Source organism: Arvicanthis niloticus, chromosome 8, assembly GCF_011762505.2.
Source record: "Arvicanthis niloticus isolate mArvNil1 chromosome 8, mArvNil1.pat.X, whole genome shotgun sequence".
Lineage (NCBI taxonomy): Eukaryota > Metazoa > Chordata > Mammalia > Rodentia > Muridae > Arvicanthis > Arvicanthis niloticus.
Window position 1 is genome coordinate 21,532,363 of NC_047665.1, and position 24,372 is coordinate 21,556,734.

A 24,372-nucleotide genomic window follows, 5' to 3' on the forward strand; every position below is an offset into this window, starting at 1 on the left:
CAGTTACCCTGCAGACCGGCTGGCTCAGGGCCATTGCCCTCCTCCTGCCTGTGAGTTTGAATGTTTGGTCCAGTTGACTTTTCAGAGGGAGATAGGTCTGTTCTGGATTTTATTTGGGTTCCCATAGCTCCTTATGGTTCTTTTTCTCAGTTCTTATAAACCCTGGGGAAGTCATGGATAACGTCAACTGCAGACTTCCCTAATAGCTCCAGGGGCATTTCTCAAAGAATTTGCTCAACCCTCCAAGTGAGTTGCCCAGGGAAACAAGCCAGTGATGTCACAAGGCATGCCACTTGCAGTTCTCTTTAAGTCCCCTTCTGCACAGGCGGAGGTAGGAACCTGTCCTTTTCTCTCCCAATCCAATTATGTCTTATATTCCCCAGGGCAGTACAGAGGCTCTTGCTCCCCCTGACACCCCCAAACAGCCATGTCTACACTCAGGTATGCTGGCTTCCTGACCATGGTTCTCTCCCTGTGCTGCTTCCCTCCAGGCACAAATGCTGTGTGAATGGAATGCCTGGATATCTTTAGTTCTGTAAGGGTTCAGGGGAGATGAGACTCCCTTGAGTTAGTTCCTAGAGGATCAAAGGCTTTTCTCAAGCTTGAAAAGGCCTCAGAGATTTCACAAGTAGAATGACTACACCCTATTTCCTTATCTTTCTCAGGGCTATAAACACATCCAAGTCTTACTTCCTGGTTTAAAAGGAACCTCTCCTTTGCTGGGACACTGTTGCTGACTCTGACCTTTCCGCCAAATGAAAAGAGCAGAGCAGAGGCATGACCTTTTACCGAGATGGCATTTGTAGCAGGTTATTTAGCAGGCTTTACGCCCTCTGTTCAAAGTACAACTTCACTGCTTTCCTTGAGCCCTGTTTTGAAATCGGTGCAAACTGTCAGGTTATCTAAATGCGGCTATCTCAGATTTCCTCCCATACTTATAAGGAAAGGTGCCTAAGAGAGACACAAAATCCAGCTTGTGTTGAAATGCTCACCCAAAGAGGGCTTTGTTTCTACAGCTCTCCAGCCCGAACAGAGTGCAGCTGTTGACTCTCAGGACTCAGTGAAAGAACAACAGGTCCACAGTCCACGGAAGCCATGACGAAAACAACCACTTGCGTGTACCACTTCCTTGTTTTGAACTGGTACATTTTCCTCAATTGTTACATCCCACATATTGGAAAGGATGAGGAGAAGCTAAAGGAATTCCATGACGGTGGACGATCCAAGTACTTGACGCTCCTTAATCTGGTAAGTTGTTTTCTCCAAGTCTGGAACCAAGTTCTTATCAGTAATGTGTGACTTTACAAAGCACAAACCCCCTATATATCTTCCTTCTTCATGGTTGTGAGTTGTTGGGGGGCTTCCCCTGTTAATCAGTAATTAGTTCTAAGGAACTAAGTTTGGAAACTCTCTGTAGCTACTGTGGTGTCTGTTAAATGCTCTTTTACAAAGACTCTTGCAGCCCAGCTAGGGGGATACAGGCTTGAATACAAAACACAGGAGAGATTTTTTTTTTTGAACCTTGCTTGGGAAAGTCTGTGAAAAGAAGGCAGAGTGTCGCATGTTGAGTAGGAAGTGTGACTTCCAATGGAGGAGTAATGTCATTTGACAGCACACACCGACTCACAGATTTAGCCAAGAAAAGCAAACACATTTTGCCACCTTCCTCTCCCACTACAATTTTTTTATAGGCTCAAGTTCCATCTGAAAGGAGACATCACCCAAGCCAGCAGCCAATACACAGTTTCAGCTATTATAACCTAACCAAAGTTAAAACTAAACTTAGAGCCTAATCCACTGTTGTCTTCCTAACCTGGCTGACCATGTGCTAATGGACAAAGTCTGAATGAGTTGAAGAAAACTGCCTTGTAAGAAATATTTCAGGAATGTACTTTTAAAGTTAAAACCTAAAAATGGGGTATCCTTCACACACAGAAATTGCTATTTGAATTTTTGTTGTTGATGCTAAAATACACAGTTCTGCTGGGTGGTGATGGGTCAGGCCTTCAACCCCTGCAAAGGCAGAGGCAAAGGCAGGTGGATCTCTGAGTTTGAGGGCAGCCTGGTCTACAGAGTGAGTTCCAGGACAGGCAGAGGTATACAGAGAAACCCTGTCTCAAAAAAAAACAAAATAAGTGACCAAATAAATAAATAAATAAATAAAAATACATATACAGTTATAATATTACCTGGTTTCAGGAAGCTGCAAAAAAAACTTTCCTGTTTTCAAGATTTTTTTTTTAGTTTTACTTTATGGGCATAAGAGTTTTTCTTGCATTGCCTATGTGCATGTGTATGTGCCACATATGTATGCCTGGTGCCTGTGGAGGCCAGCAGGGGGCGTCAGATATCCTGGTACTAGAGTTATAGGTGAGCAGTCATGTAGGTTCTGGGAACTGACCCTGAGTTCTATGAAGAAGCAGGAGAGGTTAACTGCTGTGCTATTAACTCTCAGGCCCTGGGATCAGAATATGCTAATCCCTCAGAATCTTCAGAATTGCAATCCTCATTTTGCTGCCAGAACAGAAACATGGTCAGAAAGGATGGTGGGGTTCTGAAATGTTGTCGGGGTGGAAATGTTGAGCTCAGGTTGAAGAGCCCTGTCCCCCTTCCCTCTGGCCTTGCATTCCCCTCTGGGTATTAGCCTGAATGTTTTAAGTCCTGGACACAGCTCTCTTGTGTTAAAAAGTGTCAAGGTGGCTGTTTGTTTCAGTATGGAGATTTTATGAGGAAAATGTTGGATCATTAGAAAAGAAAACAAAGACCAATTTTTTAGAATATCAGAGCACTATATGTATCTCCGTTGGATAAACTGGGGAGTGGCTTTAATCTACTAATCAAAGGCAGGCTCCCGTCTTATCACACAGTTCCATAAGCTACCTCCTTGACCTCTTCTGCTTCGAATGCCTTTATTTATATTGTATGTATGTATGTATGTATGTATGTATGTATGTATGTATGTATGTGTTGGGGTCATGTGCACCACAATGCGTGGGCCGAGGTCAAAGAACAGCTTTCAGGAGTCAGCTCTCTCCTTCAACCATTTGGGTCCCGAGGCTTGACCTTAGGTAGTCAGGCTGAGCAGCCATCTTCAACCTAAGGAGCGTCTCACCGGCCCAAATCACCCTCTAGTTTAATCCCATTTCCTGCCTTCCTGGTGAATTAGCCACCAAATCAAATCCCATTGGTTGTTCCTTCTGTTGGACCCACCTCTCCCTCCCTAAACTTCCTGCTGGCCTCTTCCAAACTCTGATTACTTTGCATCAGAGGACTACCATGTTAGCTCTGCCTGTCCTTTCCTATCCAGAGTGTCCGCCCCTCCAATACTCAGATTCTGGGTTAATCTTCCGGAGCTTTTTTTTTTTTTTTCCTCCTTGAATTCCTTTAAACATTATGGCCTCTTTGGTAGGGTCGGGGGAGGGGGACAAAACAAACAAACAAAAAACATAGAACAAAACCAGCCAACCAACAAACACCCACACTCACCCCTCAGGTCCCTTCCCCCCCCCCCCCCACTGCCCCCCCCAAGAAAGCTAGCATCCCTCTGAGAAAGCCTGTCTCTAGTTTTATCTGCAGGTTTCCTTCCTCATTTCTCTGCCCATATCCCCTAAGGCCCATTCGCCTCTGTTCAGCATTTTGCTTCCTCCCCTGGCTTCCAAAGACCACCTGGAGTCCCGTGTAGAGCGTGTAGAGCGTAGAGCACTGTTTTCTCATCCTTTCCCTCCCTTTTATGTAAATGTGAAAAGCATTTGAACTCTCACTAGCTCAAAACCAGTTCTACCTCCCACACTCTTATCAACCCGAACCACCTACAATTCTCCACCGTGTTCACAGACCTGAGCTCTGCTCACGAGGTCTGCTGTGGGCGTGGCTAAGTTGAAAAAGCCTCTTTTCTGGCTGCTTCTGGCCCCAGCATGTACCTGTACTGATTTCCTTTCTATGCTCTTGAAAGTTTGACTTTGCAGCATATTCCCCATCTGACAAAGAGGGTCTAGTATATTTTAGGGAACCCCTTCAAGGATAGTTTTTGAGTAGCTTGATTAATAGTTGAGCCTCCAAATCTCTATCTCTTGAGGTCTCACATGTTCATCTGTGGCTATTCGTTCTTAACTGATTTACATTTTAATGGAATAGAATGATCAGGTTATAGATCTCCTAACTTTAACATTTGTGTTTATTATTTCTAGTGAAGTCAGTATCCAACTCATGTTAGCAAGAATCGTAAATTTTATTATATTGTGCAATATAATTGTAAATTATATTATAGTGTGTCATATGTTAGTTTTGGCCCTAGTTTTATATTAGTTTTGCCTGCATATTTGTATGTGTACCGTGTGTGTTCAGTGCCTGAGGAGACTAGAAGAGTGTGTCAGATCTTATAGTGCTGGAGTTACAGGCAGTTTTATACCATCATGTAGGTTCTGGGAATGGAATCTGATTCCTCTCCAAATCTGATTCCTCCTTTAACCACTGAGCCATCTCTGTAACCCATCCACGTAGCAGGGATTATATTCCTCCTCTTTTTATTTATATTTTAATCAAACATAACTTTTAATGCCTTTGTAATATGCCCCGCTAGTTATGTTAACCTTCTAATGTGGTCTTTCATGTTGAGATACAAACAAAGATGGGCGTCATGGCATTTTCATACGGATTTTTATTTTTTTGATCCCCACCCACACTTCTTTCCTCTGTCCTCCTACCCTTCACCCTGCATACCCCAGTAGTCCCCGACCTCCTTGCATGTCACATGTATTATTTGATTTTTTTTTCTTTCTCCCCATGACTTCTTTCCTCCCTTTTCCAGTTTCATGACCTAGAGGCCTCAGCCCACGCATAGAAACGGTTACCTCTAGGACCTACAAATGAAGGAAAATATCTAGCTTTTATCTTTCTGAGTCTGCCATACTTTTCCTCTCAGACATCCTTAATTTCTAATCTTCTGAGTGCACGTCTGTGTCCCTGTTGAATAGCAAAGCCTGTCTTATTACAAGTCATCCTTCAGAGCTTTATGCCTTTTTCCTCCTGACACCGCCCCCCCGGAAGTTCAGAAAGAAGCCATGGAAGCTGCCAGAGGGTTGGTGGCTGACAGAGAGCTTCTGGTAAGAAGAGAAAGGCAAGGGGACAAGAAAGTCACTCCCAACAAGACAGAGAGGTGGCCCCGGAGAGAGGGAGTGTGCTCTGGTGGCTGTGTCCCATGTAAAGTTCCTCTGTCCCATCGGTTAGCGTCTGTGACCCAGGGCTAAGGACTTCATGTTGTTCATTCCCACACGTGTGAAGTAGGACCACTGACCATCTCTGCAATCCATCCAGGTAGCAGGGATTATATTTTTTTATTTTTATTTCTATTATTTCTCCTCTTTTTATTTCTATTATTAATCAAACAATTAGAATTAGAAGCTAACAGCATGGCCAAAACTATCAACATGGTGTAAGCAGAAAAGGAGAGAAGACGGAAGGGAGACCGGGTGCTTGGAGTCATCTTGTGTTTGACAGAGATGGACAGAGAGTGTGGGACGTTGTGACTTAGTGGGACACAGGTCTCCTTGATAAGCTGTTAGTGGGTGATCTGGATGAGAATCGGCCACCTCATACTATGTACGTATGTAGATTCTACATGCACACCTCCGGCGTATGCCTCTCCAGGCTACACATGCTCTACCATTAGCTAGGAAAGAATGTCTATTGAGACACTCCTTTTTCTGCTATAGCTGCTGGGGTAGACATCTTTGACGCCGGGGCTTTGGGGGAGGTACAACTTCAAGTGTGAGCCGAGAGCAGTGAGTTCTACCCAAGGGAGGAAACCCTAGCAGCTAAGTATGGAGATCAGGCTATGCACAATTTTAGTCTGCTTGTGCTAGCTCAGTGCACATGGTGCCCAGCCCTTCACAAATTTGCTTCCTGGTTTCCTTCACTCCCTTTCCATCCAAGAACTGTCCCTGGCCCTAAGGGACACCTACTAGTGAAAGCAGGGAGCCTTTGGCCACTTCTTGATGTGCAGGTTCATTGGGTTTGCTCAGATTTCCCATTTTTTAGGAGCCTCGAGATGAGATTCATAGTCAATCTCCTTCTAGCCCATGTCTCTTTCTCCAGAAGACTGAGATTTCCCTTTGTTTCCCTTTGTAAAGCTGCCCAAACCTCATGATCCTCAAGTTCTCAAGACGACAACAATGTGATGTCATTGCATATGTCCCCAGAGAGGATGATTCATGGCTAGAGAAAAGAAGTCCCCCTCCCTGTTGGCACAAACTCCAAGGCAGCCTACAAACAGAAAGGCAGGGTTCTATTTATATTACAGTGCCCGCTCTGGTACCTAAAGGGAAACCCTTGATTCCCATCACCGAGTTTAGATCTTACAGGGTCCACAAGACACAAGACTGACGATGTTCACAAAGATCTTACAACACATACTGACTTAGCTCTCAGGAAGCTGAAAGGATTACAGATGTTAGCACAGAAGGAATGGACATCATCAGCACCCAAATAAAGCAGCTAGAATTTATTGAGTAGGCAGGAAGGGTAGTATTTTGTGCGTTCTTTAAACCCAGTGGAGAGATCTGTGCTGAGAAGCCAGGCTTCTGGAGCTAGAGCACTGGCTCTTTACTTACTTCCTGTGTGATTCTAAGAGAGTTAGTTACCTAACTCTTCCACATCTTGGTTTGTTCCTGTGTGACACTGAGGAAAACATATCCTCCCACCTCACAGAGCTGAGAGATTCACTTCACAGCTCCCAGATGGTGTGTGGGCTTCCAGTGGGTCACAGGTGATCTCTCCTGCCAGAAGCACCCTCGGCAGAAGGAAGCTGCCTCCACTAGGGTTTATCCCCCTTCCCTGGGACTGGGAAAGGGCCACTTCAGGGAATCTCTTCAGGGCCGCTCAATGTAAGAGCTCCTCTAGCATCTGGTCAGCCCCAAATCCTTCTCCCTCCCTGTCACAGATACTTCAAGGGTATTATCCTCAATGAATTCCCTACAGGCACATCTCAGAACCACACAATTTTTCACTCATCCTGGCTTTTATCCTTCCAATAACAACTTACAGAAAATGTTCCTTCCTTCCCTCTTCCACTCCTCCTCTTCCTCTTTTTTTCTTCCCCTTTTCCTTATTCCTGGCAAAGACAAACTGACAATGGGTCAACCCCGGCCTTTGTTATCTCTCACCCAATTCTGGGTTCCTCACTGGCACTCCAGGGACATTAGATGAATAAATTGGTAAGCAGTACATACTTCTAACCGGGATGAGCCACTTGCATCCCCTCTGGAGGTTGCTCTGTCCCAGGATATCCTCCTGCTATCTGAAAAGCACTGTTCTTACCTACACAGCCTTGGCTAAGGCTTCTTACAGTTCTAACCAACACATCCCAGAACTCTTGCTCTGTTTCTCTCCTCATTATTCCAGATTGTGTTCTTTACATTATTTGTCCTCCTGATTTTGTTTGTTTAACTCTCTTGTTTATCTGAAGGGAGTTTCGTTGTTGTTAAGTTGATCTTTTATATTTAATTTGAGAATTTCATGCATGAGTTCTGCCGTTACATGATTTTACCACTCCCTCTCCCCCTCCCCCACATCCATCACTACTCCTGCTCAAACTTACGATGTCTTCCGTTATCAGTGCTTTACACCCACACACTCTACTGATTCCATAAACTCAGGTGAGCATGTTTAGGGCTGACTGCCTGATTTAGATAAGCGATTAAGGACTTCATCCCTAGAGAAGAACATTGATGCTCCCTCACTCAGCAGCCATGGGTGGATTGCTTGTGGCCCTTCGTCCAGGGGAGCGGCTGTGTGAAACGTCCCACCCCCTCCTTGGCATGTCAACGAGTTGGTATCATTGTGCATGTCTTATTTAGACAACCATGTTGTTGAGATCACATGGATGAAGCCTCAGCATCCTTTCTTGTTGTTAACTTTTTATTGGTTCCTTGTGGATTTCACATCATGCACTCCAATCCCACTCATTCCCCACCCCTTGTACCCTCCCTTCAGCCTTGCAAACCCCCTCCCAACAAAGAAAAATCTCATTGTAGAAGCTGTAGTGTGTCCTACAGCATACTCTTTTGTGCACACGTTATAGCATCTCCCTTAAACACACATGAACTCAGAGTGGGACTGTGCTCTTCACACAGGTCTAGATAGCCTTGGCTGAGGGATCCTATCCACCTTCCCAGTCAGTTGCACCCTCTCTGACACCACCAGATAAAAACATCAGTCCCTGTTAGTCCTTGCATTCTCTTTAATTTTAGAATGGTCTTTGACTGCAAGAGTTGCATCAGGTTGACAGAGGGGTAAGGAAAGTCCCAGTGTGGCCGAGTCAGGCCCGGAGCCGTGAGCTTGGCACTGGTTTGTTTGACTCATCCCACAGGAGTCATAATGTCTTGTTCAGGGAACTTGTGGAATCTCCCTCTCTGGAATTATTATTATTTTTTTTTAATGGAAGAAATTTTCATTTCCTGGGGTTGTTTAAAAGGGTTTTGGCTTTAGGGCAAGGAAATAAATTTGATGACTTAGAGAGGGTAAGTTTCCATGATTTTAAGATCATCATGGATTTGTGAAGACATGTAATACATAAACTAAATATCCTTCAGCTACAGTTTGTTAAAATTACATTCGTTATTTTTTTTAAATGTAAATTCAGCTCTACCACTGGTCATAAGTTTGTTAGCTAGCAACAGAAACAAAAAGGCAGCTAACAAATTTAGAGCAGCAGCCTTTCAGGAAAAGTCCCAGAACATTCCACTGGAGTAGAATCAGGGAAGAGCCAGTAGAAAAGATGACTCGGAAAACATCGGCTATGAATAGCCTGCGATCAACAGGACAGCATGAAGCCTACTCTCCTGGGAGCCAATGTCCCAAGATGGTAGAAGAGCAGACCACTATCCATTTGGATGACCTGAGATGATCCAAATGTGCCCTCAACACCACACAGGACTCCCTAGAATCCGTGTGTGTGTGTGTGTGTGTGTGTGTGTGTGTGTGTGTGTGTGTTTCTAAACATTGTCTTATCTTTTTCCTTGATGGACGAGCAGATCACTATCTATCTGGATGGCCTGCTTGATGCCCCTCCAGACCCCCTAGAAGTCTGGCTCTTACTGCTCCTTAACCTCCAACTCTGTTCAGCGGCCCCTTTAAACCCTAGCTCTAGGGTCTTTGCCTTGGCCAGATCCTCGCCCTTGTCTCTCCTACACCCACGTGAGACCTGCTGCTGCCCACGTACTCCTTGTTGGTACTGATGTAGCATGTCAGTCAGTACTCAGATCAATGGCAGCGAGGCTGCCTCACACTGAGTTGGCGTCTGGCATATGTCTACAAGACAGTATGTGTGAACTGGGGGTGGAGGGGGAGAGGTGATTGGCACATTTACAGTAGGGAGCCAATTTCAATTGATGGGGAGAAACCTCAGAGGAGCTGAGTAATATGCTTTCTTCCTTGATCTGATTTCCACAGTCTGTGGCTGAGAGGAGCAAGGAAAGGGATGGGCTTGACTCCCTATAAGATGCTTCTTTGCCCAAAGGACATTGGGTAGTATAGACTTCACTCTCTAGATGGAAGCAGCCTCTCTCTCACTCTCAAAAAGGGCAGGTCCAGAGGATGGTCAGTGTGTGTGTGTGTGTGTGTGTGTGTGTGTGTGTGTGTGTGTGTAGAATGGCTATGTTGATCATCAGAGCCCCAGGGTTGCTTCTGCAAATTGAGGCAGCAAAAGGCTGCTGTGGCCAGAGTATCTGGAACTGAAACTAGGGCTGAGAGCTATGTAGGAGGGGGAAAGAGGGGAGAGAAGAGGTAACTTCTGATATCTATGTGCAAATGACTGCACACTCAGAATTCTACATCTCATGGGCTTGTGAGAAAGGCACCAACAGTAGGGATAAACATTCTGGAGGGAACCTCTGCGAGGTATTGACAACTGTGGCTCCCTCCCTCCTTCCCACACCTACCCTCTGCCCTTGAAAAGCCTCCTCCTCCCCTAGGAGTCTTGTGACTCTTACCCAGCCTATGATTCTGCCCTGGAATCTGCCTCTGTGACCTTGGATAAGCCTTGCCTCATTCTGTGCCTCACCTGAGGTAACTTCCTGGCATTTGTTTTCTGCTCATAGCTTCCTCTGAAAGAACTGACTACCAGGTCTGCTCCTACCAGCTGCATCTCTCTGAGAGCACTTGATAGCTGTATTTCCAAGAAGAGGTTTTACTAAATTGGTGGGCTTCAGCCTCAGATAACACCTAGGCTCAGCATACCCAGAAATGTGGCTAGGGAGAAGGCTCAGCTGGTTAAATGAACACAAACATCAGGACCAAACTTCCATCCCCGGTATCTACATACTAAGCTAGGCATGGTGACATGACCTTGAAATCCCAGCACAGAGGAGCTGAAGATAGGCAGGTCCCTGGGGATTGCCTGCTAACTAGCCTAGCTGAAGCTTGAAGCCTCAGGCCCCAGTGAAGGACCTGCCTCAAAACCAAGATAGATGTTGTCTCCTGCCCAAGATTGATCCCTGGCCAACCTTACCACCACAGACAGAGAGAGAGAGAGAGAGAGAGAGAGAGAGAGAGAGAGAGAGAGAGAGAACAGAGCAACCTTGAAAGATTTTATAAACCCTATTACCTGAGTTGTCCCCTTGGGCCCATTAAAGGGGAATCCCTGGGGTAGAAACAGGTCACTGGTAGTTTTTTAATTTTGTATTTTATTCTGCTAGTCATGTCGATTGTTTCTCCTCAATTCTGCTCAAGAAATCTGCAAGAAATCTGATGTTTCTTAAGTTTGGCTCAAGAACCAGACTCCAAAGCCTTGGGACTTAAAGCAAGTTTGTCAGGCTACTCAAGAACCAGACTCCAAAGCCTTGGGACTTAAAGCAAGTTTGTCAGGCTCTCTTTAGCCCGTTTTCCTCATCTTTGAGATGGAGCTGAGAGATTAATACTAACACATCACTAGGATGTCTCAAGTCTGGCATGTCACAAGTCGTGACCAAAAGTCAGCTGTCCCTGATAAAATCCATGAACCATGGATGTCCAATCAGAGGGTTCTGCTCATATAAAAATACCATAGAGTGCTTGGTTAAAAATCACCTCTTATACCTCCTTTCCAGGGACTGTGATCCCAAAGTCTGGGGACAGAGAAGAGTCCTGGCTTTCTGAGAAGTTCCGGGCAGTGCACTTTCTGCTGGTCTGAGAACTCAGCCGCTAATCATGGATGACTAGTCTGTTTCTCCCCATCCCCCTTCCTGCTCATTCCTCAGCCTAGGGAGTGTCCTGAAGTCAACTTTAGATCCTTGCCCTAGTCTAAACTTCAGACACTGTTGCCCAACAACCAGCTCGGATCAATTGTTAACCCAGCTCCCCCGGCTCCATAAATCTCCCATCTCATACTCTAGGCTGGAATCCAACAGCCCCTCACTTGCCAAGGCAGAGCCTCTAAGAACTGAGACGACTTCTAAGGCAAACATACTTCAAATAAACCCAATCTCTGTACAGTCAGCACCCAGCAGACCTTAAATTAGCAGCCATAACATTGTACAAAACACACAAGGCTTGATTTCCAGGCCATACTGCCTGCTTAGTATTCCGAATCCAAAGATCCGACAACTGACTCTAAAATCGGCGAAGTGTCTCGGTCACAAGTATGATGTCGCAAATAGAAAATTTCACACAGTCTAACTTGATTTCATGCACAAGATCATTATTAAGAGTATGGTATAAGGTTACCTTCAAGCTATTTTTAAGAGGCAAACATAAAATATAAATCAATTTTGTGTGCACACTCGAGTCTTCTCTCCACTATGAGTCAATAGTCTAAAATCTGGACAAAGAAATCCTCAATCCGAAATACTTCTAGTGCCAAGCATTTAGGAAAAAAGGACTTCATTCTTACTGAAGTGAAAGATGAAAGAGGTTCTGCTTTTTTCTTGCCTTGCCTCAGCTTCCATAACTCCTGGCCTTGCTTCCTGGATCCCATGATTTAAATTCTTCCAATTATGAGATTGCTTCCCTACGGCCTTCAGGCAGCCCCTTTAGAGGTAGGGGGCTGCACTGGTTTCTTACTCTGAGTATGATGTCATAATCTGCATTTTCCTCAAATGGCACAGAGCTTCCTCCTGGTGCTCATGAACGTCATTATGGCTTTCTTAGTGAGACTGTGTGTGTGTGTGTGTGTGTGTGTGTGTGTGTGTGTGTGTGTGTGTGAGAGAGAGAGACAGAGAGAGAGAGAGAGAGACAGAGAGAGAGAGAGAGAGACAGAGAGAGAGAGAGAGAGAGACAGAGAGAGAGAGAGAGAGAGAGAGAGAGAATATGCTCATGCATGTATGTGCATGGGTACCTGCCTGTGCCTATGTGTGGAGACCAGAAGCCAACTTTATTTCATGAGTCAGCGTTTTTGGAGGGTCCACCTTTCTCTGCCCTTGCCACACAGTGCTGAGGTTACAGACACATGCTGCACCACACCCTGCTTTTACATGAATGATCGGGATCTGAACTTGGGTCTTCAGGTTGTGAGGCAGCCATTCCACTGACTGTTGTATCCACCACCCCCTAGGCTTTTACCTTAGTTTTTTACCTGGGAAGGGACTCCTAACCATGCCCCCGCTGTGCCTGACCCTTCTCCCTCAGCTGTATATTTGGTTCTTACCTCTGTGCAGCCACGCTATACAGCTCATTACTTTCTCCCTTTAAAGTCTATTTTGTTTCCATTTTAGCTGAAGACCATTAGACTAAATACTGTACACACTATTATCTCCTAAATGAATTTCCTCAATCAGTTTTAGTGTGCAAGGCCAAGGCCCAATGAGCTGGAATCCCAGCCCTTGAATTGGCTCTGCACCCAAACGACCCCACAGCCCCTCCTTCTCGAATCAGCATTGCTCCCAGAGGGCCACAGCTTTACCTCAGTGAAGGGTGTATTAATTAAAGCCAATGAAAATGCTCATTTATTGTAATGAATTTAGCTCTTGCAGGCCATTTTCTTTGGGGTCGCCTGCCTGGATGATGTGCTGAAAAGAGTCATTGGAAGGAAAGACATCAAATTCGTCACACCCTTCAGAGATCTGCTTTTTACCACACTGGCTTTTCCTATATCCACAGTAAGTACACAAATGTGTGTCCGCCATCATTATCGCGTACAACGGGTGGATACTTCTCCTGCAACAACAAGGTGGTCTGGAGACTAATTACTATAGCCAGAGCATCTACATTTCCACAAATTTTCTGTCTGGGGACTGATGCATTGACCAGCATCATCCGGTAATGGGGTATACTGCAGATAAGCTTATCATTAACTATATATATATATATATATATATATATATATATATATATATATATGGAGAGAGAGAGAGAGAGAGAGAGTAGAGATAGAGATAGAGATAGAGATAGAGATAGAGATAGAGATAGAGATAGAGATAGAGATAGAGATAGAGATAGAGATAGAGATAGAGATATATGAAGATTTTGTGCATGGTCTTTGTTGTTGCCTGGTGGGAAAGCATAATCAAAATAAAACCAGCTCTCCATGTTTGTGGATTTTGCACCCACAAATTCGACTGAGTACAGATCAAAAATATTTGAAAAATGAATAAAAATCAAACTAAGAATATTTACAAAAGTGATGTAAAATTTACATTGTACTGGATATTATAAGCCATCTCTAGGTGATTTAACACACACAAGGGGATGTTTGTGGGTCCTATGTAAATATGATTCCATTACATATAGAGGGCTTGAGCATCTGTGGGCCGTAGTATCCTTGTGAATGCTAAGAGATGGCCGTATAAGTGGGATAGTGTTGTTTCCATTATGATGGCAGGGAGACCTGGGTGGGAAAATGATCTACTTCCCTTTCTATACAAGCTATCACATACAAAACTTGTAAAAAATATAAAAAGTTGAGCCACAGAAAAAACATTAAGAGTGAATGACAGCCCAGAGCAGAAACCAGAAAAAGCTGCTTCATTCACTGTGTCCAGTGGACAAAAATCAGGCAAAGCAAGCTGTGTACAAGCAGCAGTGAGCTTGTTTTCTGGTGCTGCCACATGGCTATTCCATTGTCCATGCCTTTGTTCATTAGCTAGGGCTGAAGCAGACTGAGATCACACATGCTCACTGCACAGCAGGGCCTGGGATTAGAAATGGCTATCTCATTCCTCCTGCCAGTGCTTTCTGTGGCTCTGAGACTTCAAAACTAAATGCAGACTGGAACTCTCCACCTTGGTGGAGCTCAGATGCAGTAAGCACTTAGCATGCCAGGTTTCTTTGTGGAATGCCTCCACCTCCATGCTCAGAAAATCTCTTAAAGTTCAAGGTTTTAAGAAGAACAATGGAGTCTGTTCATTTCTCTTGCAAATTGAGCCTGTGCATGTTCAGAAGGTAGTATGATGGGAGATTCAATAGCCCTCCCCATCATCTCAGCACAGAACACAGGGGCAGACACTGTGACGGGACGGACATACAGGGTATAGGAAACGCAAATAAACCCAAAGTTCTAAGCAATGGAGAGATCCAACTCCCCCTTTATTAGCTTATAAGGATTAATGCTTAGTAATGCTTCAAGCCTTCCTGTTGTTCTTTGTCAGGACTACTTAAAGGGAGGAGGGGGGAAGTATATATATGCATATACACACACATATGTGTATAACTGTATATGCATATACACACACACACCCGCACACACAGATGCACAGATGACAAAGAGATCATTAATGACAAGGAAGGGCTTGTGGTTCATGCATCTTTTTTATTCATGTCTTCACTGCCTGCTACCATTGCTTTATTTGTTTGTTTGTTTGTTTGCTTGTTTGTTTTTTGAGACAGGGTTTCTCTGTGTAGCCCTGGCTGTCCTAGAACTCACTCTGTAGACCAGGCTGGCTTTGAACTCAGAAATCTGCCTGCCTCTGCCTCCCAAGTGCTGGGATTAAAGACATGTGCCACCACCTCCCAGCGTTCATCATTGCTTTCTAACACATTGCCCTCATTGAAGAATCCCCAGAGAGCCAGGGTACCACTGTTGTCCAGTAAGCATTTCCATCTTCATTTTATGTCTATAAAATATATGTACAATATCCTTCAAAGTGCCATCAATTTTTACGTTGCTGTTTCTTTGGTTGGCTTATAAACCTAATCTTGGTATTTTTGTGTTTTCTTTCCAGTTTGTATTCTTGGTATTCTGGACCCTCTTTCACTATGACCGGAGCCTCGTTTACCCTAAAGGCTTGGATGATTTCTTCCCAGCATGGGTTAATCATGCAATGGTGAGTGAGAGAAAATTAACACTGAAGCCAGTGGCTTCTATACTGAATGCTAAAGTACCTGAGTATGTTTCCAGACTCTTCCCCAATGTCCTCCAGTTCACTCCTGCCTTTCCACGATGTGACTATTTAAAAAGCATCCTGGAGGGTGCTAGGGAGATAGATGGCTCAGTGGTTAAAAGCACCTGTTGATTTTCCAGAGGCCAGGGGTACAATTCCCTTCCCAGAACCTACCTGGCAGCTCATAACTGTCCATTTCTACAATTCTAGGGAATCTGATGTTACCCCTGACCTCTGTGGGCGCCATGCATGATTGTACTGCACATACATACGTGCAGGCAAGTATTCATATACACAAAATAAAAAGAAGTCTTTTTTTTTTTTTAAGCATACTGAGGATGTAAATGAACAAAATCTAGTTTTGCAGCCCAGCGAGGCCTACTGAAGCAAAGATGACAATCTAAACTGTTATTTTGTTGCTTAGGAAAGTCATTAAAAAGTCATGCTACCAGGAAAAATAACCTTTGGCAGTTCTGAAAAAGAAGTGACTTTTGCCCATGACTAATAATGAAATCCATTTCCAGGAATGGAATAAAGAAAGGCTTAAACAAAATCCATCACCATGCCCAAATACTATGCTAAAAAGGGCAAAACCATGACCGTTCACCAAGATTTTCCAGGACTGTGTATCAACAACAGGACTTAGTATTTAAATATTTCGGTCTGTTTTATCCAGTCATGCATTTTTTTTTTCATTGACTCCAATGTTTTTGAGAAATTAAACAGAAAGCAGAACCTGTTCTGAGATGTTCAGGTCACTGGAGTTGTGACCCAGACAAGCAGGGCAAGCAAGGTGTCCAGGTCTCTATTGCAATGCTAAGCCTAAGTCATTAGAGCTGTGTGTATAATGTCTCCCTGGGCAATCGTGGCTCAGCTCCTCAACACTTACAGATGCATTTCCACATTACCAGGCAGTTTAAATAGGAAGCTCTCAGATTCTAGGAAACAAGACATGTAAAAATCAGGAGAACCCATAAGGGCTTAAAATTCCCAAGTTCACCCAGAGACTTTCTTCCAGCTTTCAAATCTCCTGTTGTCTCCAGTGATCTGGACTCTGATCTAATTTAGTATACAAGATCCCCTATATGTTAAATAATCCCCTCCTTCCAGGCTTGTCTTTGCTAGTGTTTCCTTAGCATTTATCAGGGATGCCTCCATAGCGAATAATCCCAATGTGGGTAGGTGTGTAGGGTGTTTTTATATATCTGTAGCTAGGCATTCAAGAGAGAGAGTGTGTGTGTGTGTGTGTGTGTGTGTGTGTGTGTGTGTGTGTATGTCTGTCTGTGTGTATGTGTGTCTGTGTGTATATTGTGTGTGTATCTGTGTCTGTCGGACTGTCTCTGTGTGTATGTGTATCTGTCTGTCTGCATGTCTGTTCTGTATCTATATGTGTGTTTGTGTGAAGGTATTTTTGTATGTGTGTCTCTGTGTGTATGTGTGCATGTGCATGTGTGTGTGTGTGTGTGTGTGTAGCAGCTAAAGATTGATACTGATTCTATTAGTCATCTTATTTTTGAGATGGGGTCTCTCACAGAACATGGAGTTCACTGATTTAGTTGGGCTGGCTGGCCAGTTTCTAGGGATCCCTCCCCCGCCCCCAGCCTCTCAGCCCCCAGCACTGAGGTTTCAGACACGAGCCACCTTGTCCAGCTATGACATGGGTACCTAAGAGCTAGGCTTAGATCCTCGTGCTCGTAGAGCAAGCTCTTCACCAACTTGAGCCATCCCCACCCCCTATTTTTAATGTCTACATTAAACCATGTAAATCATGTTTCTTGAATATGATTTAATTCACACACCCTTCTTTAGATAAGTACCACAACTTTGGATTTTACAAATGAAAGAAAAATAAGAAAAGCTGAGAGGCTGTTATGTCCTCTGCCTGGGAGCCAGCAAGCTTGCCATCCATGGCTCCTCTCAGGAGGTAATCTCATAATAATACCAGACTAATCTGCTGTTGCCTTTTACCAGTTAAGTCTAGAACCTGGGCTTTGATGCAGCTTTACATTTCACTGTAAAACAAGAGGATTAATTAATATGACAAAATGAGAGTTTTCACTTAGACTCCCCATCTATATGCCAATAAGCCAAAACCTGGAGAAAAGGGGAGGAAGGGTCAGAAAGCATGCACCCCCTGTGGCTGGATGCTACTCCCATAGTTTAAAAGGAAGAGTCTTGAAAGTTCATTTTATCTGGAGCCAAACATGCTTACCAAGCCCACTCTTCAGGCTTCGTGAGCTCAGCCGGTTTTCCTACAATGACTACCAGTTCCCTCCTCCCCTGAGTCCCACTGTCTGTAGATGCTTGGATTTCCTCCAGTTAGCTGTAATGGTGATGCCCCATCCTAGTGACCTCGATAAGTAAACAGCCATATGGATGGTTGATCATTTGGGAAGTGAAGATCTGGATAATACTGTACATCACATCCATGAGCCAATTATTAACAGCAAAACAAATACTGTACTGTGGAGATGCTGAAGTGGTTGTACCACCCGGGATGGGAGATGTTTGAGACTCTGCCTCCTGCCCTCCATTCAAGTCACCTCTATCCCTTGGGGAGACCAGGCTAGAGTCAAAGGAAGTGGACTCTAGATTAGGGAAGAAGAGGAGAATGAAGCCTGCCATGGGTTAAACACGATGTTTCCATGTTTCACTTAGTTGAAGAAAATCACTGCAGGGGCAGTGTCTTCTCTCAGGGAAAAAAAAAAAAATCAGCAAACCCACTTGGAGTTTCCTAATGAAACCGTCTCCGAACACACTGCTTCTCTTCAGCGTTGGCTCCAAATGGAGTGTCTTTGTGGCTGCATCTCATCCCTGTAGTCCAGACTCTTGCCAAGCTGGTTATTGTCTGTTCTTACTATTAAATCCCGCTAGCCTGATGCTTCAAGGGTGCTGCTCCTACGAAAGAAGTGGTTGGTTAAAGGTTAGTGAGCTAGCTCTTGCAGGACAAGAACAGAGATCTCAGTTCCCAGTGGATGTTCCTGTAACGCTGGTGTTGGGGAGATAGCAACCTGGGAGTTTCTTCAAGCTCCTTGGCTACCCAGCCTAGCTGAGTAGATGAGCTCCAGGTTCTGGGAGAGGCTGTATGTTAAAAAAAAAATGAGGTGGGGTGCTGGCTAGTTTTATGTCAACTTGACACAAGCTATAGACAGAGACATCTGAGAGGAGGGAACCTTGATTGGGAAAATGTCTCCATCAGATCGGGTTATAGGCAAGCCTGTGAATCCTTCTCTTGATTAGTGACTGACACAGGAGAGCTCAGCCCATTGTAGGTGGTGCCACCCCTGGGTGAGTGGTCTTAGATTCTATAAGAAAGTAAGCTGAGGGGGCCATAAGGAACAAGTCAGTAAGCAGCACCCCTCCATGGCCTCAGCATCAGCTCCTGCCTTTGGCTTCCTGCCCTGCTTCAATTCCTGTCCTGATTTCCCTTTGATGATAAACAATGAGGTAGAAATATAAACCAAAGAAGTTCTTTCCTCCCCAAGTTGCTTTTGGTCATGGTTTCATTATAGCAATGATAACACAAAGACAAGCAGAGTACAAATGAAAAAGATGGCTAACATAGACCTCTAGCTTCTACATGCGTGTGCATAAATATGTATACACACACACACACTCCATTCCTATGTAAATATATATATATAATATATATATTATATATACATTCCTATGTAAATATATATATTATATATATTATATATTATATATATTATATATATTATATATATTATATATATTATATATAGTATATATATTATATATATTATATATATTATATATATTATATTATTATATATATATTTACATAGGAATGGAGAATAGCTTAGCCAGTAAAGTGTGCCATGTAAGCAGGAGGATCTAGTTGGATTCCCAAGCCCACATAGTAAAACCTGGGTGCTGCACATGCCTGCAACCTTGAGGATACTTGTGACCATGCTCTAAGAAGAGATTGTGCAATCCCAGCTTCTGTTCTCTTTCTTCTGACCATGAGGTAGAGTTAAGAGATTTTTTTTTTTGTCTCTACATGCTCACTGGTACGCTATGCCTCTTTTCCATGGGTCTAAAAAGCTATCGAGTGAAATGACCACGGAGAGAAACCTGTGAAGCTGTGAGCCCCAATAAACCTTTTTATCCCCACAAGCTGCTGTCTGGGGGCATTAGTCATCGCAATGGGAAGCTGAGTACAGTATGAGTTAATTTGTTAACACTTCCCATTTTGCTAGTGCCCATGTAAGACAGTCCAAAGAAATTGATTCAGGGCTGGGAAAATGGGACCGGAGGGATGGTGGACAGTCTCCTGGACATTTGGCCTAAGTGCTTCTGTGTGAGGCAAATTGTTCCCTGCAGTGATTCCTTCCCTGTACTGCAGCACCTTTCCCTCTGCCATGGAACAACTGCAGCATCAGCGGCGCCTTGTTAACCTAGCAGGTTCTTTTACTTTACAATATCCCTCATGCTGACCTGATGCAAGCTTTCTTCTTGCAACTGTTTTCTTATCGTTGTCTGTGATGTTGTCCCCAGGTTTATGGCACCCCTCTGTGATGCTGTCCCCAGTTTTGTGGCACTCTCTTCTGACATTGTATATTTCTAGATGCTTTGGAACTAACTGAGTCTTTGGGATCTTCCTGCCCAATGCGTCTGATTCGCTGTGGTTCCTGTAGGGCCCTTCAGAACTTACTGTCTCTGTGTGTTCAACGGACATTGTCCTGTCCCTGTCATGTTTTCCGTCCAAATAGTCCTCTCAGAGGGATGCTAGCATCCACCACCGTGGACAGGAAGCCTGAGCTGGTGAAAGCCTGGCTCCCTTTGATGAAGTAGATCAACCTGACTGTGTTATTGCTTAGTAGCAGTTCTCTGGACTTTGCAAAGGAAGAAACAGAGCGGAGTATTCATACTTCAAGGTTTGCCAGGAAAGCATTAACTCCTCTGGTCTTATCTAAATGCTTACTAAAGATAGAACCAGAGCAGACAGATTTAAATAGCAGGAAGAGGGATTTGGTAACTGAGAAATAATGACCCTATCCTGCATCTGAGAGAAACTGGAGAAAGAATTTCTCTGGAAATCAACCTGAATTGTTCAAGTTGGAAAGAGTGGAATAGATCAGAGTTTCCCCCCTAAACTCTGCTGCATTTGAAAAGCACGCATAATTATCTAGAATGGGCCCAGAGTACTTTAAAAACAGCCAAAGGGAGCCTAAATGGAAGTCATTATCATGTAAAATATAAGAATCTCAGCCAGGACCCATCACGATTCTCTGAATCCACAACCACACAGTCTGAGAGCCTTCAAACTCAGTAGGTATGAATGGGACCTTAGAAACAACCTCCAATTAAAAGAAAGCTGGCGGTTTGAATTAGAGGAAGGGCCCAATTCAGCTTCTCAGTTACTAGCTCCCCTGTCCTTTGTTCATTTGAAACTAATTATTAAGTCCTGTGATGCGTGTGGTGCCTTTAAGGTGAAACTATCAAGTGTGCACATGTGTTGCTGGATTGATGGACTGGCCCTCAGTGTCAATGCTGCTGAGAGGTGGCTGGATCAACAGATTCATAAATTCATGGCTGTTAGGAGATGGGCTGGCTTAGAGGAAGTGGGCCAGGGGAGTGTGCCTTTGAAGAATGTCTCTTGTCATTGGGTACTGCTTTTGGTTCCCACGCTTTCTGGCTGCCGGAAGGAAAGCAGCCTTGTCATTCCACCATGATGCTCTGCTTCATCACCAAGGACTAAAAACATGAGCCCAAGTCAGTCCTTCATCCTTTAAATTGTTTCTCTCCCGTATTTTGTTATAGTGAAGGAAGTTAAGTAACACAGATGGTGTGAGTAACATTTGACAAGAGTTTTGGCACCCAGTGATTTTGAATCCTGATTGAGCCTGTACACACACACACACACACACACACACACACACACACACACACTGGGGGAGAAGAGCCTCCAACATTAACACAAAACACTAGTTTACATGGTGACATGCTCTGGTATTGGCATATGATTCTTGGCTGACAAGTTTGTCCAGGGCACCAGAAGTATAGCTGGATAACCTACCCTACAGGCTTTGTCTCAGATTTCTCTCTCCTACTCATAGGCTTTGCTAGAGATATTTGGGCTAAGTACCAGTTAGTAAATCCTAAAGAGGAAAATAGATCCATTCTGGACATGTCAGCCACTGATGGCTGACCTTGGTTTCCAGGCCTTATAACCCCTGTGTCTCCCTCCTTCTCCCTCATCCTCCACCCACCCTCTTTGGACACAGGTAACCCACAGCCTAGACATTTCTTCACATCTCCGTGTTTTCAAACTTTCAGGGACATCTACGAGTATGAGTGAATCTTCAAGCCATTTCTCAGGGCTAACAGAAATATCCATTAAGTTGATGCACTACTTAAGAAGGCCTCAGACCTTTTACATTGCAGAGAATGTTGGTCTCAGGATAAGAATAGCCAATACAACTGAACATAGGATCCTCCTGTCATATCCAATATGTTGTAACTCAAAACACAAAGACAAAGATCAAGAGCTATTCATTTTTTAAAAAATCAAAATTGTGTGCTTAGCACTTTTTTCTTTTGTCTTAATGGAATAGCGTGAGAAACGTGAGAGAAAGCTGTTAACATTGATGAATTTAAAATATTGTACTTAGCAACTCTGTACCCTTTAGATCACAGAGAGAATGATGAGCAAGACATTTGATTTTTAACGTAAGAAGCATCTAAAAACTACCTAAGGTGAGCGGCTTTTGAAAAAGAGGTTTGTTTAGCACGCAGTTTGGGAGACTGAACATCCAAACAGCATCGTAGAGACTCTGGGTGAAGCTCCATGTAAAGTGATGGATGTGTGTGCAGAAGGAGATTACATCATCCACCGGAAGCCACAGAGAGAGTCAGCAGTCAGCCCAGGCTTTTATAGCCACTTGCTCTGGAGCATCATTCAGTTGCTACACTTTTGATTCTTAACATAAGAAGGGACTAAAAACTACCTAAGGTGAGTGGCTTTTGAAGAAGAGGTTTGTTTAGCACGCAGTTTGGGAGACTGAACACCCAAACAGCATCGCAGAGATTCTGGGTGAAACTCCATGTAAAGTGATGGAGGTGTGTGCAGAAGGAGATGATGACAACACCCTTACTGCATATACTTTCTCCAGTTTGCAAAGTTTCTCCAACCACTGAAGAGGATACAGGATTCTGTTCATTCAGCTAGACAGCGGTAGCTTTATGTTACTGAAGCTTGTGGTTAGTGAACTGTGGCCAAGTACTGTCTTTTTTTAAAAAACTCATGCATGGCCCATGTAAAGAAGATAAGGTACCATGTAATTTGGCCTCATTATGTAATGACACAGGTGAAACGGTGGAGACATAAGAAAAGGAAACAGGCCTGGGAAGGAGAAAATTAGATCTCGGGGACTATCAATAGCCATATTCTCCTATGTTGATAGTGTCAGTTCCCAGTTTTTCTTCTTCTTTTCCCAGAAGCTTCTACTTGCCTTCTTCCCTCTTTCCCCCACCAGCCCCTGATCACTAGAGAGAACTGATGTTTGTTAGCAACAAAAACTTCTCCTAGCATCCCACTAATGAAGAAACAGCCTCATCCAACCTACGTTGTCTTCCCCATGTGCCTCTGTACCTTCTCCTCTAGAAAGGCACCAATCAGATTGATTTAACAGTGTCCTGAGATGCCAAGAAAAACACCAAGTGGATACTATTTGACCTGGCAGGAACTGAGGTATTAAATAAATAAAGGGGGTGTGTGTGATAAGCTCGGTGGTAGATTTCTATTCCAGAACGTGGAATGCTTGAAGTTGGAGTTGGGGCTAGAGAACCATGGATGATACATGCTGAAGTGCTTCAGTGCTAAGAACTTGTTTTATTGATGTTGGTTGTTGGTTGGTTATCTTGTAGTCAAAGGAAATGGATAGCCAGTTTTGAGCTTATAGAATTCTGTCCGTGAGTATCAATAATTAGATTTAATTTTTTTTTAAAATGGAGCTATTTAGGAGCTGCTGTCAACATATATGGTTAGCTGTAATAGAGAAATCTCACCAGACCAGGTAGACAACTCAGAAACTTTCCCCAAATCTCTTTCCTAGTGAGAATTCTGGGAACAGACTACTTTTTTTTTTTTTTTTTGTCTCACATTAAATCTTGTTAAATCCAGAGAAAAGAACAAGAGATTAGAAATCTATTTGTATAGCATTCTTAAAATAGCAGTCTTGACTCTATTCTTAAACAAACATGGTGCTTGTGAACATTTGCTTACACTCAGCTGGTGACCTCACAGTGCTTAGCCATTACCAAATAGTGGTGACTCATCACTCCCTGCTCCCTGGAGACACAAAGGCGGGGTATAGAATTGGAACTAAAATGTTTCCAACTCTCTGCGCTCAACACCTTTCGGGGGAACAGAAGAGGAAGCTGAAGCTAAACTGTGACAAGTTTGATCCAGCTCATGACCCTGTACCATAAACATACAATCACTAGACAGAGGGCTTGTTTCCCTACCCCGCACAATCTTTATATGCAAACATGCAACACCTACTGTATGCACGGTTTTTCCTTATTCCTTCATTTGCTCTCAGTTAAGCTATTTTCAGATAGTTATAGATTTGCATACAAGTGCAAGAAATAAATTCTCAGTGCACTTTGCCCAGTTCCACCACCAGGGGTATTGTTCTACCTATCTACCTACCTATCTATCTACCTACCTATCTATCTATCTATTTACCTCTATCTCTCACTCTTTTTCTCTCTGTCTGTCTCTGTCTCTGTTTCTGTCTGTCTCTCTGTGTGTGTGTTGCTGTGAATTCTGTGGATACATGTGCTGTGATCTGCCTGCAAAGCTCACAGATCTTTGGTATCAGTTCTCAGTGTCTGAGGTAGGCTCTTGTTCAGCTAATTGGTGCTGAAGATAGGATTCTCCTACCTCTGCCTCCCATCTCCTGAAAATGCTAGGATTTCAGATGTGCTCTACCCTGCCAAGCTTGTACGTGTGTTCTGGAGACTCAAACATGGGTTCTCACACTTGAGCAGTAGGCACTTCGCCACGAGTCATCTCTCCAGTCACCCCCTCTGCCCCTATGCATTTTTAATGTGA

The 24,372-nt window shown here is 43.8% G+C and overlaps 1 protein-coding gene across 2 annotated transcripts in view; it reads left to right on the forward strand.

Annotated features, from left to right (window-relative positions):
• The first annotated feature begins 857 nt into the window (after positions 1-857).
• Adtrp (androgen dependent TFPI regulating protein) overlaps positions 858-24,372 on the forward strand; it is a 58,880-nt gene continuing 35,365 nt past the window's right edge. Inside the window, exons 1-3 of one of the 2 annotated variants that reach the window (XM_076939132.1) lie at positions 858-1,248; positions 12,933-13,067; positions 15,129-15,230. In XM_076939132.1, the coding sequence (XP_076795247.1) occupies positions 1,096-1,248; positions 12,933-13,067; positions 15,129-15,230 (390 nt within the window). In that variant the 5' untranslated portion in view covers positions 858-1,095. The remainder of the gene's footprint in view (positions 1,249-12,932; positions 13,068-15,128; positions 15,231-24,372) is intronic. The other variant, XM_034510544.2, reaches the window with a different exon arrangement.